This window comes from Lygodium microphyllum, chromosome 22 (assembly GCF_053477565.2).
Source record: "Lygodium microphyllum isolate KBCC chromosome 22, Lygodium_microphyllum_v1.1.10, whole genome shotgun sequence".
Taxonomy (NCBI): Eukaryota; Viridiplantae; Streptophyta; class Polypodiopsida; order Schizaeales; family Lygodiaceae; genus Lygodium; species Lygodium microphyllum.
The window spans coordinates 42046354-42064379 of NC_141156.1; the positions used below are offsets into that span (position 1 = coordinate 42046354).

At 44.3% G+C, this 18026-nt stretch overlaps 1 protein-coding gene across 5 annotated transcripts in view; it reads left to right on the forward strand.

Moving 5' to 3' along the window:
* Positions 1–18026, forward strand: part of LOC148017077 (uncharacterized) — a 242764-nt gene that overhangs the window by 64036 nt on the left and 160702 nt on the right. For all 5 annotated transcript variants that reach the window (XM_087662400.1, XM_087662402.1, XM_087662401.1 and 2 more), the window contains 3 exons: positions 2826–3114; positions 3293–3399; positions 5950–6113. In XM_087662400.1, coding sequence (XP_087518526.1) covers positions 2826–3114; positions 3293–3399; positions 5950–6113 — 560 coding nt within the window. The remainder of the gene's footprint in view (positions 1–2825; positions 3115–3292; positions 3400–5949; positions 6114–18026) is intronic.

An 18026-nucleotide genomic window follows, 5' to 3' on the forward strand; every position in this document is an offset into this window, starting at 1 on the left:
CTACCGGCTCTCCGAAGTCAGATGATGATTAGGTTCTATTCTTTTTGAACAAGTTGCGTGCAAATACTTCCATTTTATCCAGTACATTATCTCACTGCCTAGATTGCTAACCTTCTACGAGTTTGAGTGTCAATTCTTGTGTTACGTGAGGTTGCATGATCAAGTCCACAAGAAGTCCTCCACTTACATCTATTTAGAGGGGCGTGGGTTGGTTGCCTCTTCTTTGAGAGGAAAAACCAACAGTGGCAAGAATTCGTAAGATGCGAAGACAAACCAAAACAAGGGTGACACTACTTTCTTCGATGGAAAGAAAGAACCTCGACCCTTTGGCAATAAATTCCTAAGAAAAATAGATTTTGCACTCATTGCCAAGGGTCGGGCTATGTGGATGAGAAGTGTCGTACCAAGGCCCAAGGTCTTCCTCCTAGAAAACCACAACAGACTACTACGACTACATAGTCTAGTGGGGCTATGCCTCCCACTGCTGCCCTATCTACTTCTTCAACCCCCATGGTTGCTTGACATGTGGCACAGGAAAAGCCTCAGCAACCATCCTACTTTACTTTTGAGGGGTTAACTAATTGGTCTGCTAGCACCGATCCTATTGCACTTTACACATCCCTTCTTAGGAACTCCATTGCACCTTCTAGGCCTTCTTCCCCACCTCGCCGTATGCAATGATGGCCACACACTTGGCCTTTCATTTTCAAGTCCTTTGCTGCATTTACACACATATACACATTTGCAATTATTGCACTTGTTCATTTAGTTCATTTTTCATTTCAATTTTGTTTTTCTTTTTAGAGCATCTCACTACCGACCTTTGTGATTGTAGATCTTACTCTTTTGCAGATTTTGTTTTCGGTGTAGGGCTAACATACAAGTTTGTCTAGTCCTACTTGGGCTGGAGACATGGGATACACACCGTTCCCTTCATGGTTTCATCTTCCTTGGAGGTTTGCTTTTCTCTGAGTATGGATGCTTCCCCTCCCAAGGCGGATTGTACAACATCTCTCTGATGCTATCATGGCGGTGACTTCTACCTCGCTCTTCCAATTAGGATGCTTCTTCTCATCGTGGTTCTCGGCACTACATAAAGGTTTCAACACTTGTCTTCGACATCGACCTTTCCTTCCCCCCTGTTGTACCTCCACCCTTTGCATTGCATGATTTCATCATCTTTGTACTAGGGCTCTTGGGCAAGTGAACAATTTCGCCATGAGGGACATTCTCCAAGTGGCATCTGCTGCATGAGCATTTCACAGCTTATAGCATACTCTTTGTGCATAGCACCACTAGATGGATCCTAAGTTGTTTCCATTGGTGGTTTGTACACCACACTACCATTAGTTCCTCACCATTCCCTCATCATCTGCATCCTCGAGTGGAGGGTAGCTTGTTTGTTTTGTGATGGGTTGGACCTAACCATCTGTTCTCATTCTCTCGTCTTCTACTCAATCGACCGCAAATATATCTCACTTAAAAAAAATTAAAATCAAGTTCATTGTAGTTCTATTCGCCTTTGTAGGGCTTGGTAGGCCACTAGGCAGCCGACGAGTACCCTTTGTCCGATGTCCTGTCCTCTCTGGGGTGACTACTTGGACTCCCTTGGTAACACCCAACACGTTTAGCTGGAAATGGTCCTTGAGTTGGAGCTGGAGCTAATACCTTAGGAATTTCAACTAGCAATGAGTGCTAATGATAATAGGATGTCGAGATGTTCTAAAAAAGGATGTGGGAATGAGATTTTGTAGCCATATCCACTGTACATATTCCAATAGCTTGGATTGTAGGACATTGTCATAGATGGGAGATCATTGCTAATATTGGTGTTTAGTTTGTTTGAATAGCAAAATGCTCTGAGGGTATAGAGGAGCAATACATTTCCACTTCTGAGACTGTCATCTGGATGTAAGTTGATGTCAATCACACCCTCAGAGGCAAATGGGAAAGATTGCAGGGCTATTTTGAGTACATGAGGATGTGGCTAGAGGCCTTTGAACACATTTGGGATGCTAGCATCTTTCCTTCTAGGGCGGCCACTTTTGTTTAACAAACTACCCCTATCATGTGCACTTAAACGCCTATAAAGAAAATCCTTGTATACATATTTGGGTCATTTATTTCAATGTAAATTTAGTAACGCAGCTTAATGTAGACAATGTCTTCGGTTGAAACCGCATTAGAAAATGTCCTTTAATTGAAGGTTTACTCTATGTAACTTTTTTCTCCTTGAATTTAACCACTCTACAAATGCATCCTCTACGAATTTGTAGGTCACATGCAGTAACATTATCTTGCCAGTTAACTTCTGCAATAGGATATATCTACAAAAATTGACCACCCTGGCCTTTCTTTAGGGAATCTTTGTATGATTTGGCATGATAAACCATGAGGCTGTTTCTGTTACCCGTTTATATAGACATTAATGTTGCACAAGCAGCCTGGTAGATGTTGCCATGTGCCTATGTTCATTTCAGCTGCTTGGATTTTGTACCCTGTTTTTAACCTCAAGGACAATCATTGCTGAGGGTTTTTCATAGAAATTTCTTTTCTCAGTGTAAAGAATGGTTTTCTTTCTGCAAGACAAAGTTGAGATGGGGTTTTCTCTGTAAATTAAGTTTTCCCTATGGAGTGGTTTTTTCTGTCCTTTTTCTGTCCATTTGATTACAATACCACATCACTTAGTATGCAGTGAGACAAAGTGCTCAGTTCAGGTTTCTCAATTCCTGCAAGAATTAATCCATATAGTGATAAAGCTCCTTTTATGCCTTTACAATTGTGCTTCTTTTTGCAGTATTGAATGTTACATATGTGTGTCACAGGCTATGCAAGAACGAATAGATGGACTTGAAGAACAGTTCCTTGTTATCAAAGAGTACATAAGTTTGATGCAGGAATATCATATTCCCATAGCTGAGATTGAATACACATCATATCAGATGATGGGTTCTGATTTTAACATCTGTAAAGAAGCCATGATCACAGCAGAAGAAAGTAAGGTGGAAAATGTAAAGCTATTTAGTGCTGATTTAATGAAGCAGTTGGACCAATTAAAGAGTGAAGTTGCTTCTATAAGACAACGTGCCCATCATGACATGATTTTGGATGAGAGTAAGTCTAGTACATCAGCTGTATTGGTTTTCGTCAAAGCTAGAAGTAAAACAAAAAACCTGAACATTAAAAAGAAGTGACCATGTCAAGTCTCGATCTGAGAGAAAGATGGAATGATTGACATCATTATAATCACCTGAATCACTGACTCTTTTGCTTTAATATGGTTTTATCACAGACTCAGATATGCGGCAAGTCTTGGAATACGTACGGCAGCTCTCAAAAGATATGGAATTTCAAAAAAGTCAATTCCAGCGTATTCAACAATACCAGTTAGTATTCCAGGTCAGAACTGACTTTAAGAAAGTATAAGAAGACTTTGCCAAGAGCATTGCCTTTGTGGGAGCAGGTCTATGTTGCACTGTCCATCAGTGGCACATGGAAAGGAATAATTCACTCACGACCATTTTCAATATCTTTCTTCTTAAAGTAGTATAAGGATCCATAGGGCTACAAAAGAAAAATGCTTCAAGGCAACTACAATTCCCAAAAAGGTGTTCTGTGTTTCACTGATCTGAAGAATAGCATCCTCACATAAAAAGATCTTTCCTTTTTTCTTGGGAGAGGGTTTTGGGGGGACTGTGGGCAGTGAAGAGCCACTGTTGTGGATGGTACAATCATTAAGTTTCTACTTCTCTATCATGGACAAAGGAACCTAGGCCCCAAACTCACAAAAAAGGCTTCTCACATTTTCCTCATCCACTTGGGCATGATATCTGTGGCTAGCCAAATATAGACACCCAAAAGTCTTGTTTTCCTTCTTCATCTCAAATAGTGCAGTCGCTGCCCTTTGAACTGCCCTCTCCAAATCCTTTCCATCCTTGTATAGCTGTGTTCGTGGCTGAATGCTAAATGCCAAACCTGCCCATGCAAACTTTACCTCTAAAACTGAGTTTCCTGCCATTTAATTCAAGAAATAGAAAACTACTAGGCCCTACCCAAGTTTTGGCCATTGCCCAACCTCAATTTTAAATTAACCATGATTAACTGGAAAGTGTTGGAACTTTCCGCAAGCCTTAGTCCAAGGTGTTAAATAATTCCCATGACACCAAAAGTCATTCCCAATCGGCCAATCAACGTTTGTGACTAAGATTTGTTTAAGGTAACCCATTGGCACCTATCCATCACTACTACTGCAAATGTCCCCCACTCTCCAAGCTAGGCTTGTTTGTCATGGTGACTCACATTCAACTTAAATTCACATATGCACAACACGTGTACAACTCAATTATCCTGAGAGCTTTAAGTCAAAAGTCCACAACCTTGCAAGAGACCTTCCCCTTGAATCATGTAACCAACCTCCATTGCATTGCATGTGACATCATGGTTGACAACATCTACAACTATTGCTTGACCATGCTGAATTCTAGAAGAAAGGATTACATGTTTACTTGATCAAGCTTAACAAGGTAAATCAAGATGGTCAGACAGAAGAAGAACCATCCTAGTTCAAAGAGTACACCGACATATTTCCTGAAGAGCTAGCTAAGTTACCTCCGGAAAGAGAAGTCGATCATGAGATCAAATGTAATATTTCTGCAACGAAATATTAACGACCCTAGACCCCGCACAATGAATAGACATGAGTCATAACTACTGTTAGAACAAAAGGCAGTAAACCAACATGCCAATGGCTCAAAGATGTTCCAACCATTCCAAGGCAAAGTAATGGAGACACCAACATAAATGGCTCCTTAATCTAAGATATATCCCATGCATCTTATGTAATACATCTTATGTGTCCCATGCAAGTGTACATAAAATACACGTCTCATGGATCTCATGTTGCCCATGCAAATGCATAGCTTTGTAGCCATTGTAGAAACTATACCTATTTGCACAACAAACCACATTGTCTAGTACACTAAAATAGTGGTTCTCTAGACAGAAATATCATTAGCATACAATACCTTGAATGATACCCAAGTACATTCAAGACCATTGCCTACCTGAGCCAGGCCAACCTAGGGGAGTGGAGATGCTACCTCCCCCTTGAGTATTAGGTAATACTGTGTAGTTTGAACTCTTTGCTTGTTGTTGAGCATGAATGTGCTCGATCTAAAGTTGGTTCTAAGTGAAATGCATCAAGGTAAAGTTGTGACACTTAGGATGATTTGCTAGGCCATAGTTCCTCCATCCATTCGTATCCCTAGGTGAAACAATTTTAAACTTTCACCAAGTTGCACTTGGAAACTTTACCTGTAACTTCCTTTCCCTAAGAGCCGTGCTAGGTCCTAGGCCTTTTATCCCTAGGATCAGTGAGATTCTCAAAATGCTTAAGTTGCTGCCTGTTAGGACAATCCCTTGCTTTATGGCCCTCTTGTTCACATACAAAGCATTTATTTGCAACAAACAGTTCTTTGCATTCAACATCACATTTCCAAACTTTGAATGGATCATTCCTCCTCTTTCTAGCATCAGATGATGCCCTATTTGGCTTCTTAGACTTTTTTTGCCTTTTTTTGTGAATTTGCCTTAGTATTCTTAAATCTAGTAGACTTTTGATGCAACACAACATCCGTTGTATATGTTTTCTCCATCAGCTCAAACATTCCTCAAGCAAGCGATAGTGATACTTCTCAATGTGCTTAGAGGAGACATAGATCCAGAAGAAGTGATTGGCAATAATGCTTTGTAAAAATCATTATTGTATTCTTCCAAAGTGGCACATTGCAGCTCCAAAAAGGTCTAGCATCATGAGCTGTGTTGACTTGTAACTAAATAGTTGTCAAAATTCTCTAACTCCATATGCTGTTTTTGTTTCTAGACTTTCTAGATGTTACATCATCTAAAATTTGTAGTCCTTGTATACTTGATTTGGTTTTTTATGTTCAGATGGAGGAAACAAGGTATGATGAACTGCAAGATGTGTATGAAGAAGTGGAGATGAAGAAAGCCCTATGGTGTGCCTTGGAAGATCTTGGTCACAAACGGCTTGCATGGGTCGACACACACTTTGAGAAGCTGGCTATAGAGAATATTGAAGAAGTTGTTCAAAGGTCTTTGCTTCTATCTCTCTTTGTATCACATTAAGATCTTTGACTAGCATTGTAATTGAGAAGCTGGCAATGGAGAATAACAAAAAAGCCATTTAAAAGTTTTTGATTTTGTCTTTCTTGATTTCACGATAAGATCTTTGAATAACTCTACCTCAAGAAAAAGTCCTTATTGTTTGATGTATCTTCATGTATACTAGGATTAAGGTTATACTAACATAATGACTTGCTGATAGGCTGCCTTTCTTATTTGATATAGTTTGACGTGTTAATGGTGAAGTTAGAAATTTCTAAAGAACAATTGAGTTCAAAGGATGTTTTGATGAGTGGTTTCAAGCTAAACTTTTACTGGTCTTTTGATGCTAGTGACTATTTAAAGGGAATGCATCTTAATATCTTCTTTTCCCAAGAAGAGAAAATTTTATTGGAGACTGTTTGATGATGATAGTTTCTTGTACTTTGCTTGGAACTGCTTATAAGTTCCTCAAAGGTGATCAATCTTAAATTGGCCCCCTTGATGCTAGACAATATCAACCCCATTCAGATAGGCTATGATGTGGTCCATGGCGGCTCTGCTGATGTGATTGGGGACATGTCTATGGTGTCTCGCAATGATGGCTTTGATTTGACCATGGTGCGGGCCCCTTGGTCATGACCCTGCTGGTTGAGGTCGTGGCACCCAAGAAACTGCAATGGCCTTGTCCAATGTGAATCCATGGCGTGTGGTGGATGGTGTTTGGTGGGGTGGCTTTATCTTTATTGGGCTGGTAGTGCTTGTAGAATCTAATTTATAGAAAAAGTCTACCGCTAACCTCTATATGGGTCCCTTTGGCCAAATTGATCTCCTACCTCCTAGTAGGGATGTGTGATATGTCTTAAGCTCCAAAAGGAAGAACCTTAGACATCTCTTGAAATCATCGTTCCTTCATTGTATTGGTGGTGGATCTTGATTTACAAATGATAAGAACAAGCAAATTAAACTCAGATTAAATATATTCAGCAGTTTACCAAATAAAAGAGACAATTGGACACCAAATCCTTTCTTTATGCCTTTTTCTAGTAGATGAAGATTCATCATAGAGATAGGCTGAAGCTCTGAAAGTGGAAGACCAAGTTGAGATCTCAAAAACCCTCCAAGATCTGTCAATGGAAATCTCCTTTGCTTCCAGAAAATCAAGGCTCAAATCCCTGTCAAAATGGAATCAACTTGCTGTCTACAGCAACTGACAGCTCTGTGTCCCTCGATTTGAGAGACCAGGGAGCCAAATTGAGTCTTCTCCCATTGCATGCAGCCCGATCTTGCTGTAACCACCAGATGTCTTCTAATCTGCTGCCAATTGCTGATTTACAGTAGAAAATCTTCATGTATGACTGAGATACACATGTTTACACCCCAAGGCAGCCATACAAACCCTGATGCTTGCTGATTTCAGTCCCAAAGGCTGAAAATTCTCATCAACAAGACCTCAGACCACAATTGAGGCTCCAACTAGCATGAGAAATGAAATGATATATTAACGTCTACAAAAGGCCAAAATGACCTATGAGACCATGAGTTACAGTCATGTGTATGATAGTACAACTATCTGGGCAAAATATGTAGCACAGAGCAAAATAAGAAAGGAAACTAACTATGGCTATATGTAAAACATAGAGCTCTATCTAGTAACAATGAGCTCCAAATGGTACAATCTCATGTGGGTATGGAGGGCCTAGCTCTAGCCCAAGCGATAATCCCCTATATCCGCCTATGAAGGTGTCGTTGGTGTCTGTGTCGAGGCCTAGGACATCTTGATCAGCTAAGCTAAACGGCTCGATCAATCAGTACTCCTTGTCTGTGTGTGGACTGTGGCGGCGAGAGAGGCTCTCATGTGGACTGTGGCTGTAACTATATTGAAGTCTTCTGAGTCTCCTTTGCAAAGAAGTCTGTGAGCTGCCTCTGTGAAGGGCCTCGGTGTCCTGGAGCAGCTGTACTCCTGAGGCGCATGTCACGAAGCCATCGTATCTCAAGAAGAAAGAGGCCAAGGCATCACTGATCGGTAAAATCCATGACTCTGGATAGTGGTCCAAATCCATGAGAGAGAGAGGGGGGGTTTCAGAAATAGTAAATCTCTTTGTTTATTTCCAGAAGCTACTATGTTGTGAAGGACTTGCAAATTATTAGGCATCAAACTCTTTATGTGTGAGAGAGAGAGAGACCTAGGCAACCCTGTCTTTATTCTTTCCGGTGTATTTGTTAGCACTTTCGGGTGCCTCGAGGATATCACCACATTTGGTCGTCTGTACAGGACAAGCTTCTGAGGTTCTCTCCTTTGCTTGCGTCACAACCATTGTCTCCTTGGAGTGATTGGATGTTTGTGCTTCCTGATGATTTTGAGAAAAGGGTAGCTAACTAGATATATCATCAGATGGTGGAGGCCAAGAGATGGGTCACTGGAAAGGCTAATAAATTGGGGTGTATTCATGATAGCAAAAAGAAGTGGTAGGAAAGATTCATCCAACTATGGAAGTCTAACGTTCCGCATCAGGGTAAAGTGTTCATGTGAAGGTTGCTTATTTGGGGGTCTTCCAACTAGCGATGTGTTGCGTGCTCGCAAGATGTGTGCTGGTCGTTGTGTATTCTGTGCTACATGTGATGAGACATTGATTCATCTCTTTGTCTCTTGCCCTATTGCTTGATAGATTTGGAGTTTTGTTTTCTATGTGTGCTCCTTGGCGACTCAGCACCGGATATCAGCTCATTCGTGGATTATGGGAAAGATGACCTCTATGTCTACTTTGCATTCAAATTATTCCTGCCTCTTCCATTTCCTTAGATGGATAACCCTGTGGCATATTTGGCGTACTTGAAATGCCTTTATTTTTGATTTAGTATCGGGCATCCATGGTCATGTAGCCCGTGTTTGTGGTTTAGTGTTATGGTAGATCTCCTCTATGGTGTCAGTTGATCTGGTTCTTCCTGACATTGCTGCTGCTCAGTTGGATATTGTTCGCTCCACACCAGATGTCCTTTTTGTGTGATATTTTTGTGTTAGGGTCTTTGTAGACTTTCATTTGTGTCTGTTCTTTCTTTGCTGACCTGATGGTCTGATGCAAATATTTAGAGAGAGAGAGAGAGAGAGAGAGAGAGAGAGAGAGAGAGAGAGAGAGAGAGAGAGAGAGAGAGAGAGAGAGAGAGAGAGAGAGAGAGAGAGAGAGTATATTAACGTCTCTAAAAGGCCAATGTGGCCTATGAGACCAAAGCAGTACATACAATGATGGTGTGTTTCTCATTTGGAACGAGAAAAAAAATGAAAAACATGCCTATAAGACTGAAAAGGAAATGAAATAGTGTCCTATAAAAGGGAAACATGTCAGTGATCTGAAAGTGAGAGTAGAGAAAGGAAAACTCTCCATCAATGATATGTCTGTTCTCTAGGGAGGTGTATCTCTGCATGGCTGAGGCATCTCGGCATTTGTCTCCCATGGCGCTCAATGATGGCTTTAATTTGTCTGTGGTGTGGATGTCTAGGCCTTCGTCCGGGTGGACGTGGGCGCCTAGACCGGCTAAGTGCCACTGCTCTATCCAAAGGGACACCTACAGAAGATGAGGTCCAATGATGATGTACTCCTGTAGGCTGTGTGGCAGTAGTAGTGGTATCTGCCATACTCTGTCGTGTATCAGTGAAAAAGTGAGCGACTGCTCTCTGTCTATGTGAGCCGAGCTGTGGGGGCCTCCTACTCCGTAGAATTGTTGCTCTGCGCCTCTGGAGCTCCAAGAGGAAAAATCCCAAGCATCTCTGATCCTCAAACTGTATGATCCATCTCAGGGGTCCAAAACCCTCTCGAAATAGACAGTGGTATCTACCTCGTATGTCATAATATACAGTGCATCGGCAGATGTAGTGTTCCTCTGTCTCTGGCTCTCTGTCGCATAGTGGGCATATGGGTTCTTCTGTCTGTATACCCTCCCATCTGCCTGTCTCAATCCTCAGGTGGTGGGATGAGGTGCGGATCTGACCAATAACTGTGCGTAGTCCATGAGGCAGCTGTGTGTCCATGTAATTGGGTCGGGTGATGAAACCATCCTCAGATACCTGGAGGAAGTGGGTCTGGTAGTGTGCCATCCTCGTGCCATGGGGCGAGGGGGGTCGGATCCAGGTCTTCTCCGTATCTAACTTCAGTATGTCTGCTCTGATCACATGGTTTAGCTCTGATTGGCTTAGGTCAAGTGTAGGGAAATCCAGGCTATAGTCAAAGGGAGGTAGTCTGTCAATCTGCAGACCATGTAGACCCATCCATGTACTCATCTGAGCATACCAACAGTGTCTGTCACCGTCTGCTGCTAGTTGTCTAGAAGAGGCCAGGGCTAGCCGTGGGTATCTATCTTGGGGGAGCTCCCATATTCTATGTATGAAAGTCACTGCCTGAACCAAGGCCTCAGCCACCATGGGTGATGCCCCCAACTCAGCTCTAATAATCTCATGTGGGGTCGAGCTCTTCGCTCGTATCATGCGTGAGATCATCATGACCAGTGGTCTTTCCATATGCTCCCATCCATCATAGTATTCCTTCTCTGGTCCATCCTAGTCTCCCAAAGGCTGTCTCCTCGTGTGAAACAGACTCGGACCCCAAAAAGCTGCCCCATATAGGAGTGTGGGTGTAACCAAGGTGTCAAAAAGCCACAGTTTGGTGCGCGGCTCATGAAATTGTATGTGAGCACATTGCCTCTCCAATGCACCTAAGGCTGCATATGCTTTTGCCAAAGGAGCCTCTGATGTCTCTCTCCAAGAGAACTGTGGTCCCTTCAATGTGACGCCCAAATAAACATACTGCCTAACCATCTCCATTGGCTCTCCATTAAAAGTAAACTGGTGCTCAGCTCTTGTCACCCAAGCAGCTGAAGTGTTAAATACCATAACTTTAGTTTTCCCAAGGTTCACCTTAAGATCTCTATCTCTGCAAAAAGATGATAATGCATCCAAGTGTCTATTTAGTCCCTCAGGTGAGTCAGATATAAGTACAATATCATCGGCATAAAGCAGTAATGGTATCAGCACTCCAGCTAGGCTGGCTCCGGCCCCACCCGTCCTATCCACATATTCTGAAATTTCATCTATATACAGCCCAAAAAGTGTCGGTGAAAGTGGACAGCCTTGTTTCACCCCAATGGTGCTATTGACTGTATCTGAGATGCCCTCAGGTGTTCGTACTCTGCCTGTCACTGTCTCATACAGGGCATAGATACTCCACTGTATCTCTACGGGCACATCAATGTTTTGCATTCTTTTCATGAGTCTAGCACGTGGCACCGTGTCAAAGGCCTTGCGAAAGTCCACAAAACAGCAATAGATCTTTTTCTTGAATGCTTTGCCTTCTTCAATGATTGCCCTCAACGTAAAGATATGGTCTAGAGTTGTATATCCCCTCCTGAAGCCAGCTTGGCCTTTTGACCTCAGGCCATGCATCTCGGCCCATTTACTCAATGCTTGTTCCACGATAGAGCCATATATCTTGGCCAGCATGTGTCCAATCATGATAGTTCGGTAGTTACTAGGTAGCGCGGGGTCTCCACTCTTGAAAAGCGGCACAATAATATGGTTTGACCAACAGGTTGGAAATCCCTCACAAACTGCCCTATTAAAGATGTGAGCCAGCGTTGGTGCCAGAATATCACAGGCATGCGTGAAGTGTTCAGCCACTAAACCCTCATGGTCTTGGGCTCTTCCATTTTTCAGTTTCCATATGGCATTCCTCACTTTTTTTTCTGTGAAAAATCTGCAATTTGCTGGTCTTGAGGTTGAGGGGAGTGGCATAGGCTCTTGGCTAGGGATATCATAGAGTGTGCAAGCATATCCATGCCAATCATCCGGTCTAGTAATTTGTAGGGGTGGCTGGCTCTCATGCATCTTTTCCCATGCTCTCTTGCTGTCCTGCCCCAAGAACATGGAATACATTTCTGTTTCTAGTCTGCTCAGGTATTCCCGCTTCTTTTTGCGTACCAACTGTCTGAAGAGTGTTCGAGCATGCTTATGTGTGCATATGCCAAGTGCCAGCTCTCGCTGAAAACGTGCTCGTGTCTCTTTGCACTCATCATCATACCAGCCATTCTGTGGAGCATTACCTCGTGGAGGTTTATCTGACGGTGTAGTGTGTGGGAAAGCGTATGCTGCTGAAGTGTGTATTATCTCGGCCAACTGTCCTGTAAACTCATCCAGAGAGGCCTGTGTGTCTAGCTCCCTCAATGCATCTTGCACAGTAATGCTGTATGTGTGAGGTCGCTTCCACAAAATCATAGCATGGTAATTTTGGTATGTGTGACTGTGCTTCGTGTATATGCCCATATTGCATTGTGAAAGCTAGAATAGCATGGTCTGCTACTAATCCAATTGGTCTGTCTGAGATTTCAAAACTTTTTATGTCAGGTAGCAAGTTGGGTGATCCAATCAAATAGTCCACTGTGCTTGACCCTTTCTTGTTATTTCAACATGTGAAGCCATTAGATCTTGGCCACTGTGGTAGCCCGTTAAGGATGGCCAAACCATGTGCACTTCCCAGTGCCAGTAGGTGTGTTCCATATTCTGTTATCTCTCTATCTTGGGCTGATCTAACTAATCCCACTTCATCTAATGCAATATCTTTGAACATCTCATCACTAGTGTCAAAGAAAGCAGATTGGTTGTTTCCTGTGCGTGCATTAAAGTCTCTTGCTAGTAGAACATCCCCAATTCTCATGTATCCCATTATGTCCTCATATAGTGTTGTATATGGGGATGCCTCTTTAGGGGCAAACTTAGAGTATGCAGGGGGAAAATAGCATATGGCAATATACATGTCTCGAGTTCTGCTTGTACGTAACCTGATCCACATGTATCTTGCCTCTACATCTCTATGTACCGCTTGGACTATATCTCGGAGCTCTTCTCTAAATAGAATTGCCACACCTCCTGATCCCCTCGTCCCTCCAGGCTGTCTTGGCATAACTGGACCATTCGGAATGCTTTTCTTTTTGATTCCGCTTGTAATGTTCAGCGGCATATTGCTAGGCTTAAGGGTCTCTTGTATTGGTAGATAGATCTTCTCCAGCATTCTGACATACTCTCTCAGGAGGACTTATGTCCCTGGCATATGGCAATTTCCTCTGCGTCTTTGCCATGACTTTGTAACTCGTAGTACTGGAACCTCTTCACATGATGGCTTAGGGTCATCATGTATCTTATAATCAAGTAATCTTGTATTTTTTTTCGTAATTAATACAATTACCTTTTACGAAAAAAAAAAGAGAGATGGGGACTGTTCATGATGGGATGTCCTTGCGGCGGCGACATTTCTGACACCCCCTGACCGTCTAGGGCAGCGCCTCGGCCCAGATTCGCTGCGGCGACGCCGCACATGCACACAGAGTCAGCGAGTGATAGAGCGAGCGCGAGCGGGAGCGACAGGGATAGAGGAGCGTGGAGACGTGCGCCCGCCGCCTGACTCGTCTCTGACGCGTTCGGCCTATTTGTTCGTGGGGTCGTCTGCCATTCCCTGGGCCTGCACTGCGGGGCCCTCTGCCTGTTGCGCGCCCTCTGCCTGGACGTTCCGTCGCCCTCTACTTGGTGTATGCATACGTTCTGTCGCCCTGGTCCTTCCCTCCTGCGCCTGGTGACCATCGTGTTGGCCTGTCGCCCTATTGACCATCCTCGTCCGGTGCACCTTCGGTCCTGCACACCTGCCCGCCTTGATCTGCCCGTTTTGCCACCAAGGGGATGCAGCCCGTCACACCCAGGTTGCCACACAGAGCGCGCGACAACGTGAGCCAACAAAGGGAACGAGCCCTTCTCTGCCTGTGAAAGTGCCTTCTCTGCACAGCGGCCGTCTGTTTCTGCGCGCGCGCTTCCCAAGCCCCTTCGTCAGTCTAGTGCCGGGTCCGTTTTGCCTGAGAAAGAGGGAGAGCGGCTTGCGCATTCCTGCCTCCCGTGAGATCTTCACTCCGCCTTTGACTGGTATACGCAGTGATACAATATGGCTGGTCTGGATCTGGATTTTATAGACCAAACGGTGGCAACGCTTGGTCCGGATTCTAATATCGAGGAACCCGAGGATATGGTTCTGGGCACTGAAGAGATGCCCCTTGGTCCTGACTTTCAGCCTGCAGGCAAATGCACCAAGCATACTTCGGAAGAGACAATGGATCATTAGGATCGTTCCTATGCTCAGGTTGCTTCGGATTCTGTGGACTCTCAGGATGTTGGCTGGGAGCATTTGCTGGAGTTTGCCAACACTCTGCTTGGCGATTATGTTCAACATAATCAGGAAGTCTTTTCTGACTCTGCACCGGAAGATGTTCTGGAAGCCAGTGTGGACCCGAAATCTATCTTGCACTCCTTTTCAGTATTTTATGATCGCGTTGTGATACTTTTTTTCACTGGTAGAATCCCCCAGCTTTCCCGTATGCGCCAGTGGCTGCACAGTTTGCTACAAGGGGAATGTGTTGAAGAGATTTTTGTTGGGCCCCGAGGTTTTTTTGAGGTGCTGTTGAAATCTGAGACGCACCGTGCTGCTCTCCTGTCTAAACTGCCTTTGTTTTTTGATCGCCGTTTGGTCCATGTTGTACCATGGCGCCCAATGGCAGATTTTCAGCGCCCGCCTGCTGCAACGTCAATGCCCTGTGTGGGTTGAAGTGGAAAATTGTCCGGCTGTCTATTGGCCATTGTTAAAGGACGCCATGGCCGCTGTGGGCACTGTTCTGGTCCCTCCAAGTCTAAGGGCCGTGAATCGTAACCGGTTGTGTATGTTATGGGACACTGCTAGGAAAAGGCCTGCGTGGTTACGTCTCAATTGCTCTGGCATGCATCCTTTGAACTTTCATTTGAAATGGGGCAATTTTGTAGGACATTGCTTTTCCTGTGGAAAATTGGGGCATTTTATGGCCGAATGCCTAGAGCAGCAACACACTTCAGATGCTGGGCATGTTGCGCTGCCCATGGAAGATATGGTGTGTGCTGCTCCGTCGCAGGATGCTATTCACCCACCTAAAGTTCTGGATAAAGGTAAACAATAGGTTTCGGGTTTGGATTCTCGTGGCACCGACTGGGTTGAAGTACGTGCAAAAAAAGGCACCAGGGTTGTTGCTGGCATGGAGAATACTGTGCCTACTACATCACAAGATTCCATGCGTACTTATATGCGCAGGAAATAAATGTTGTCTTCAGAGCACTCTGCTCCTGCTATGGTTTCCTCTGCCCCCCGTCCTCAGCCCACTAGGAGAGTGTATTCGGATCGTCCAAAGGGTCCACCTGCTAAGCTGGCTTTTGATACCAGAGGCAACATCATTACCTCGTGGGATCGTTGTTATCCCCATTCCATCCCCAAGCTAGCAGATATGCCGTCTACCTCCAAATCTGGTCCTCAGAACTCTTTTGCCGTGTTGGTTGATTTCTTGGATGAGGGAGTTCTGGACATTCTCGCAGAAAAGGTCAAATCGAGGCAAGTTGTGCCTCGTACGTGATTTTGTTTTGAATACACATGAAAATAGCCACGTGGAATGTGTGAGGAATTTGTTCTCGCCACAAGCAACATGCCATGTGGACTGTATTGCATGAGAATCAGTGGGATGTCTTGTGTGCTGTTGAACACAAGAGTCACGGTGAAGCCGGAAAAGTTGTGGATTGCCATGGCTTTCGTTTGTTCTATGCAGGGACACAGGCCATGCATTATTCTGGTGTGCTCATGATGTACATGAAAAATATCAGCCTTTCTTATTAAAAATGATGTACATGGCCGCTTTGTGGTGATTGAAATTTTATTCGAAGGAGAGATCTTATGGTTACTTGGCCTCTATGCTCCGAATGATCCTTTATCTCGCTGGGAGCTTTGGCATACTTTGCAGACTTCCTTGTCACTTGGCAGACGGGGCTTCTTGATGGGGGATTTCAATATGTGTGTTCAGTCCACATGGGAGCATTTGGTAATGGACGCGCCGGAAAGTCGTATGTGGCATGAGTTGGCTCTTGTTGTTCTTAAGCAAGATCTCTGGTCTTGGCTACACCCGTCTTCTACAGGGTTTACTTTCCATCCCGCTCAGTATGCAACAACATGGTCGTGGTTGGACCGCATATACATCATGCAGAATGATGATTTCCTTCCTGAGATGCTCGAAATGAAAGTGTTGCAGCAATATGCCTTGTCGGACCATTTTCCTATGCAACTTGAGCTGCTTGCACAACCCATTGCACCTTTTAAGCAATTTGTGGAGAGACTCCCTTTGCGTTTCAACTCGTCTTATTTGAAGCATGCAATCTTTCAGGGCTATATGCAGCAATTGATTGATAGATTCTTATTGGATTTCTCCTCTCAGGGCACTGCTTCGTTTGAACGATTGCTCTCTAATGTGCAGCGGGTTGCTCGGCAGTATGGGATCCATCATGCCTCTCTTTGTCGGCAGCGTCGGCAAGCAGCGGAGAACCTGCTGGCTTTGGTCCGTTCTCTGCTGGTGGACACTCCAGATGATGCATTTCTACTAGCACTGGCAATGCGTGTGGCTGATCTTATTAAAGAGTTTCAGTTGAAATCGTATCAGCAGGCCAAATTGCAGCATCTAACGGAGACTTTGCAAGATAGTGCGTGTCAGACTCATAAGTTCTTTCGAGCTCTCCATGCCTCTCGTGCTCGAGAGAATATGACTAGACTCCTGGATGCAGAAGGCCACCTGGTCCTTGATCCGCAGACTATTGTGCATCTGTGTAGGAATTATTTTCTGGATCTTCTTGGTTCCACTTCTCCACCTTCAGCCCAAACTACTCAGGCCCGTTCAGTTTTTTATGACTTGGTCTGCAATCAGGTTCCTCGGGACATGCAAGCTACTATGGAGTCACATATTAGTGAGACGGAGGTTATGGATGTTTTGTTACACTTGCCCAAGGATAAAAGTCTTGGCTGGGATGGTCTCACCAATGAGTTCTTTGAGGTTTTTGCTACCCAATTGGCGAAACCATTGACGGCTTTATTTCAGCAGGTGTGGGAAACGGGGATCATGCCTTCCTCATGGAAAGAAGGACTTATTAAACTGCTTCCAAAAGTTTCTTCGCCGTCTACATTGAAACATTGACGCCCAATTTCTTTGATGGGTTCTATGTATAAAATCTTTTCCAAAGTAATGGCGAATCGGCTCCATAAGCATCTCCCTGCCATTGTGCACCCTCTCCAGTATGGTTTCATTAAGGGCCAAAACATTCTGCACAATGTATTAAATGCGCAACTGGCGATTGATTATGCAAGGCATTCTAATTAGGAGGTCGTACTGATTCAATTGGACCTAGAAAAGGCTTTTGACTATCTGGACTGGTCTTTCGTTTCTGAACTTATGTCTGCTATGGGCTTTGGTGCTCGGATGTCTCGTCTGATCTACATCATCAGTGCTGCCGCGTCTTCGCGAGTCATGCTGAATGGAGGCGTTACCGAGCCATTTGTCCTTACCCGCTCTGTCAGACAGGGGTGCCCTTTGAGCCCTCTCTTCTTTGCCCTTGTGACGCATCCAGTTCTTTCGATGTTATCTCATATGGCAGCTTCTACTCAGTTGGCTGGATTGTCGCTTCCTTCTGGTCAGCACTTCATTAGTCAATCCTTGGCTGATGACAGCTTTATGATTCTGCGTGCGGACAAGGATAACCTTCGCAAAGCATTGGATGTTTGGGCTCTCTTTGGTTAGGCTTCCGGTCTTCGCATCAATGCATTGAAATCAGCCATTCTCAGCTGCACGGAGTTGGATTTGCAGTCATTGGATTGGCAGGGTATGGTTGTTCCTCGTGGCTCCATTGTCAGGCAACTTGGGTACCTCTTGGGTGTTGATGTTCCCCCAAAGCAGCTTCTATAGTGGATTTCTCAGAAACTGGCAGCTAAGTTTCTGTATTGGAAGTCTCAGGCCTGGCCCTTCCATGTTTGCCTCAAAGTAGC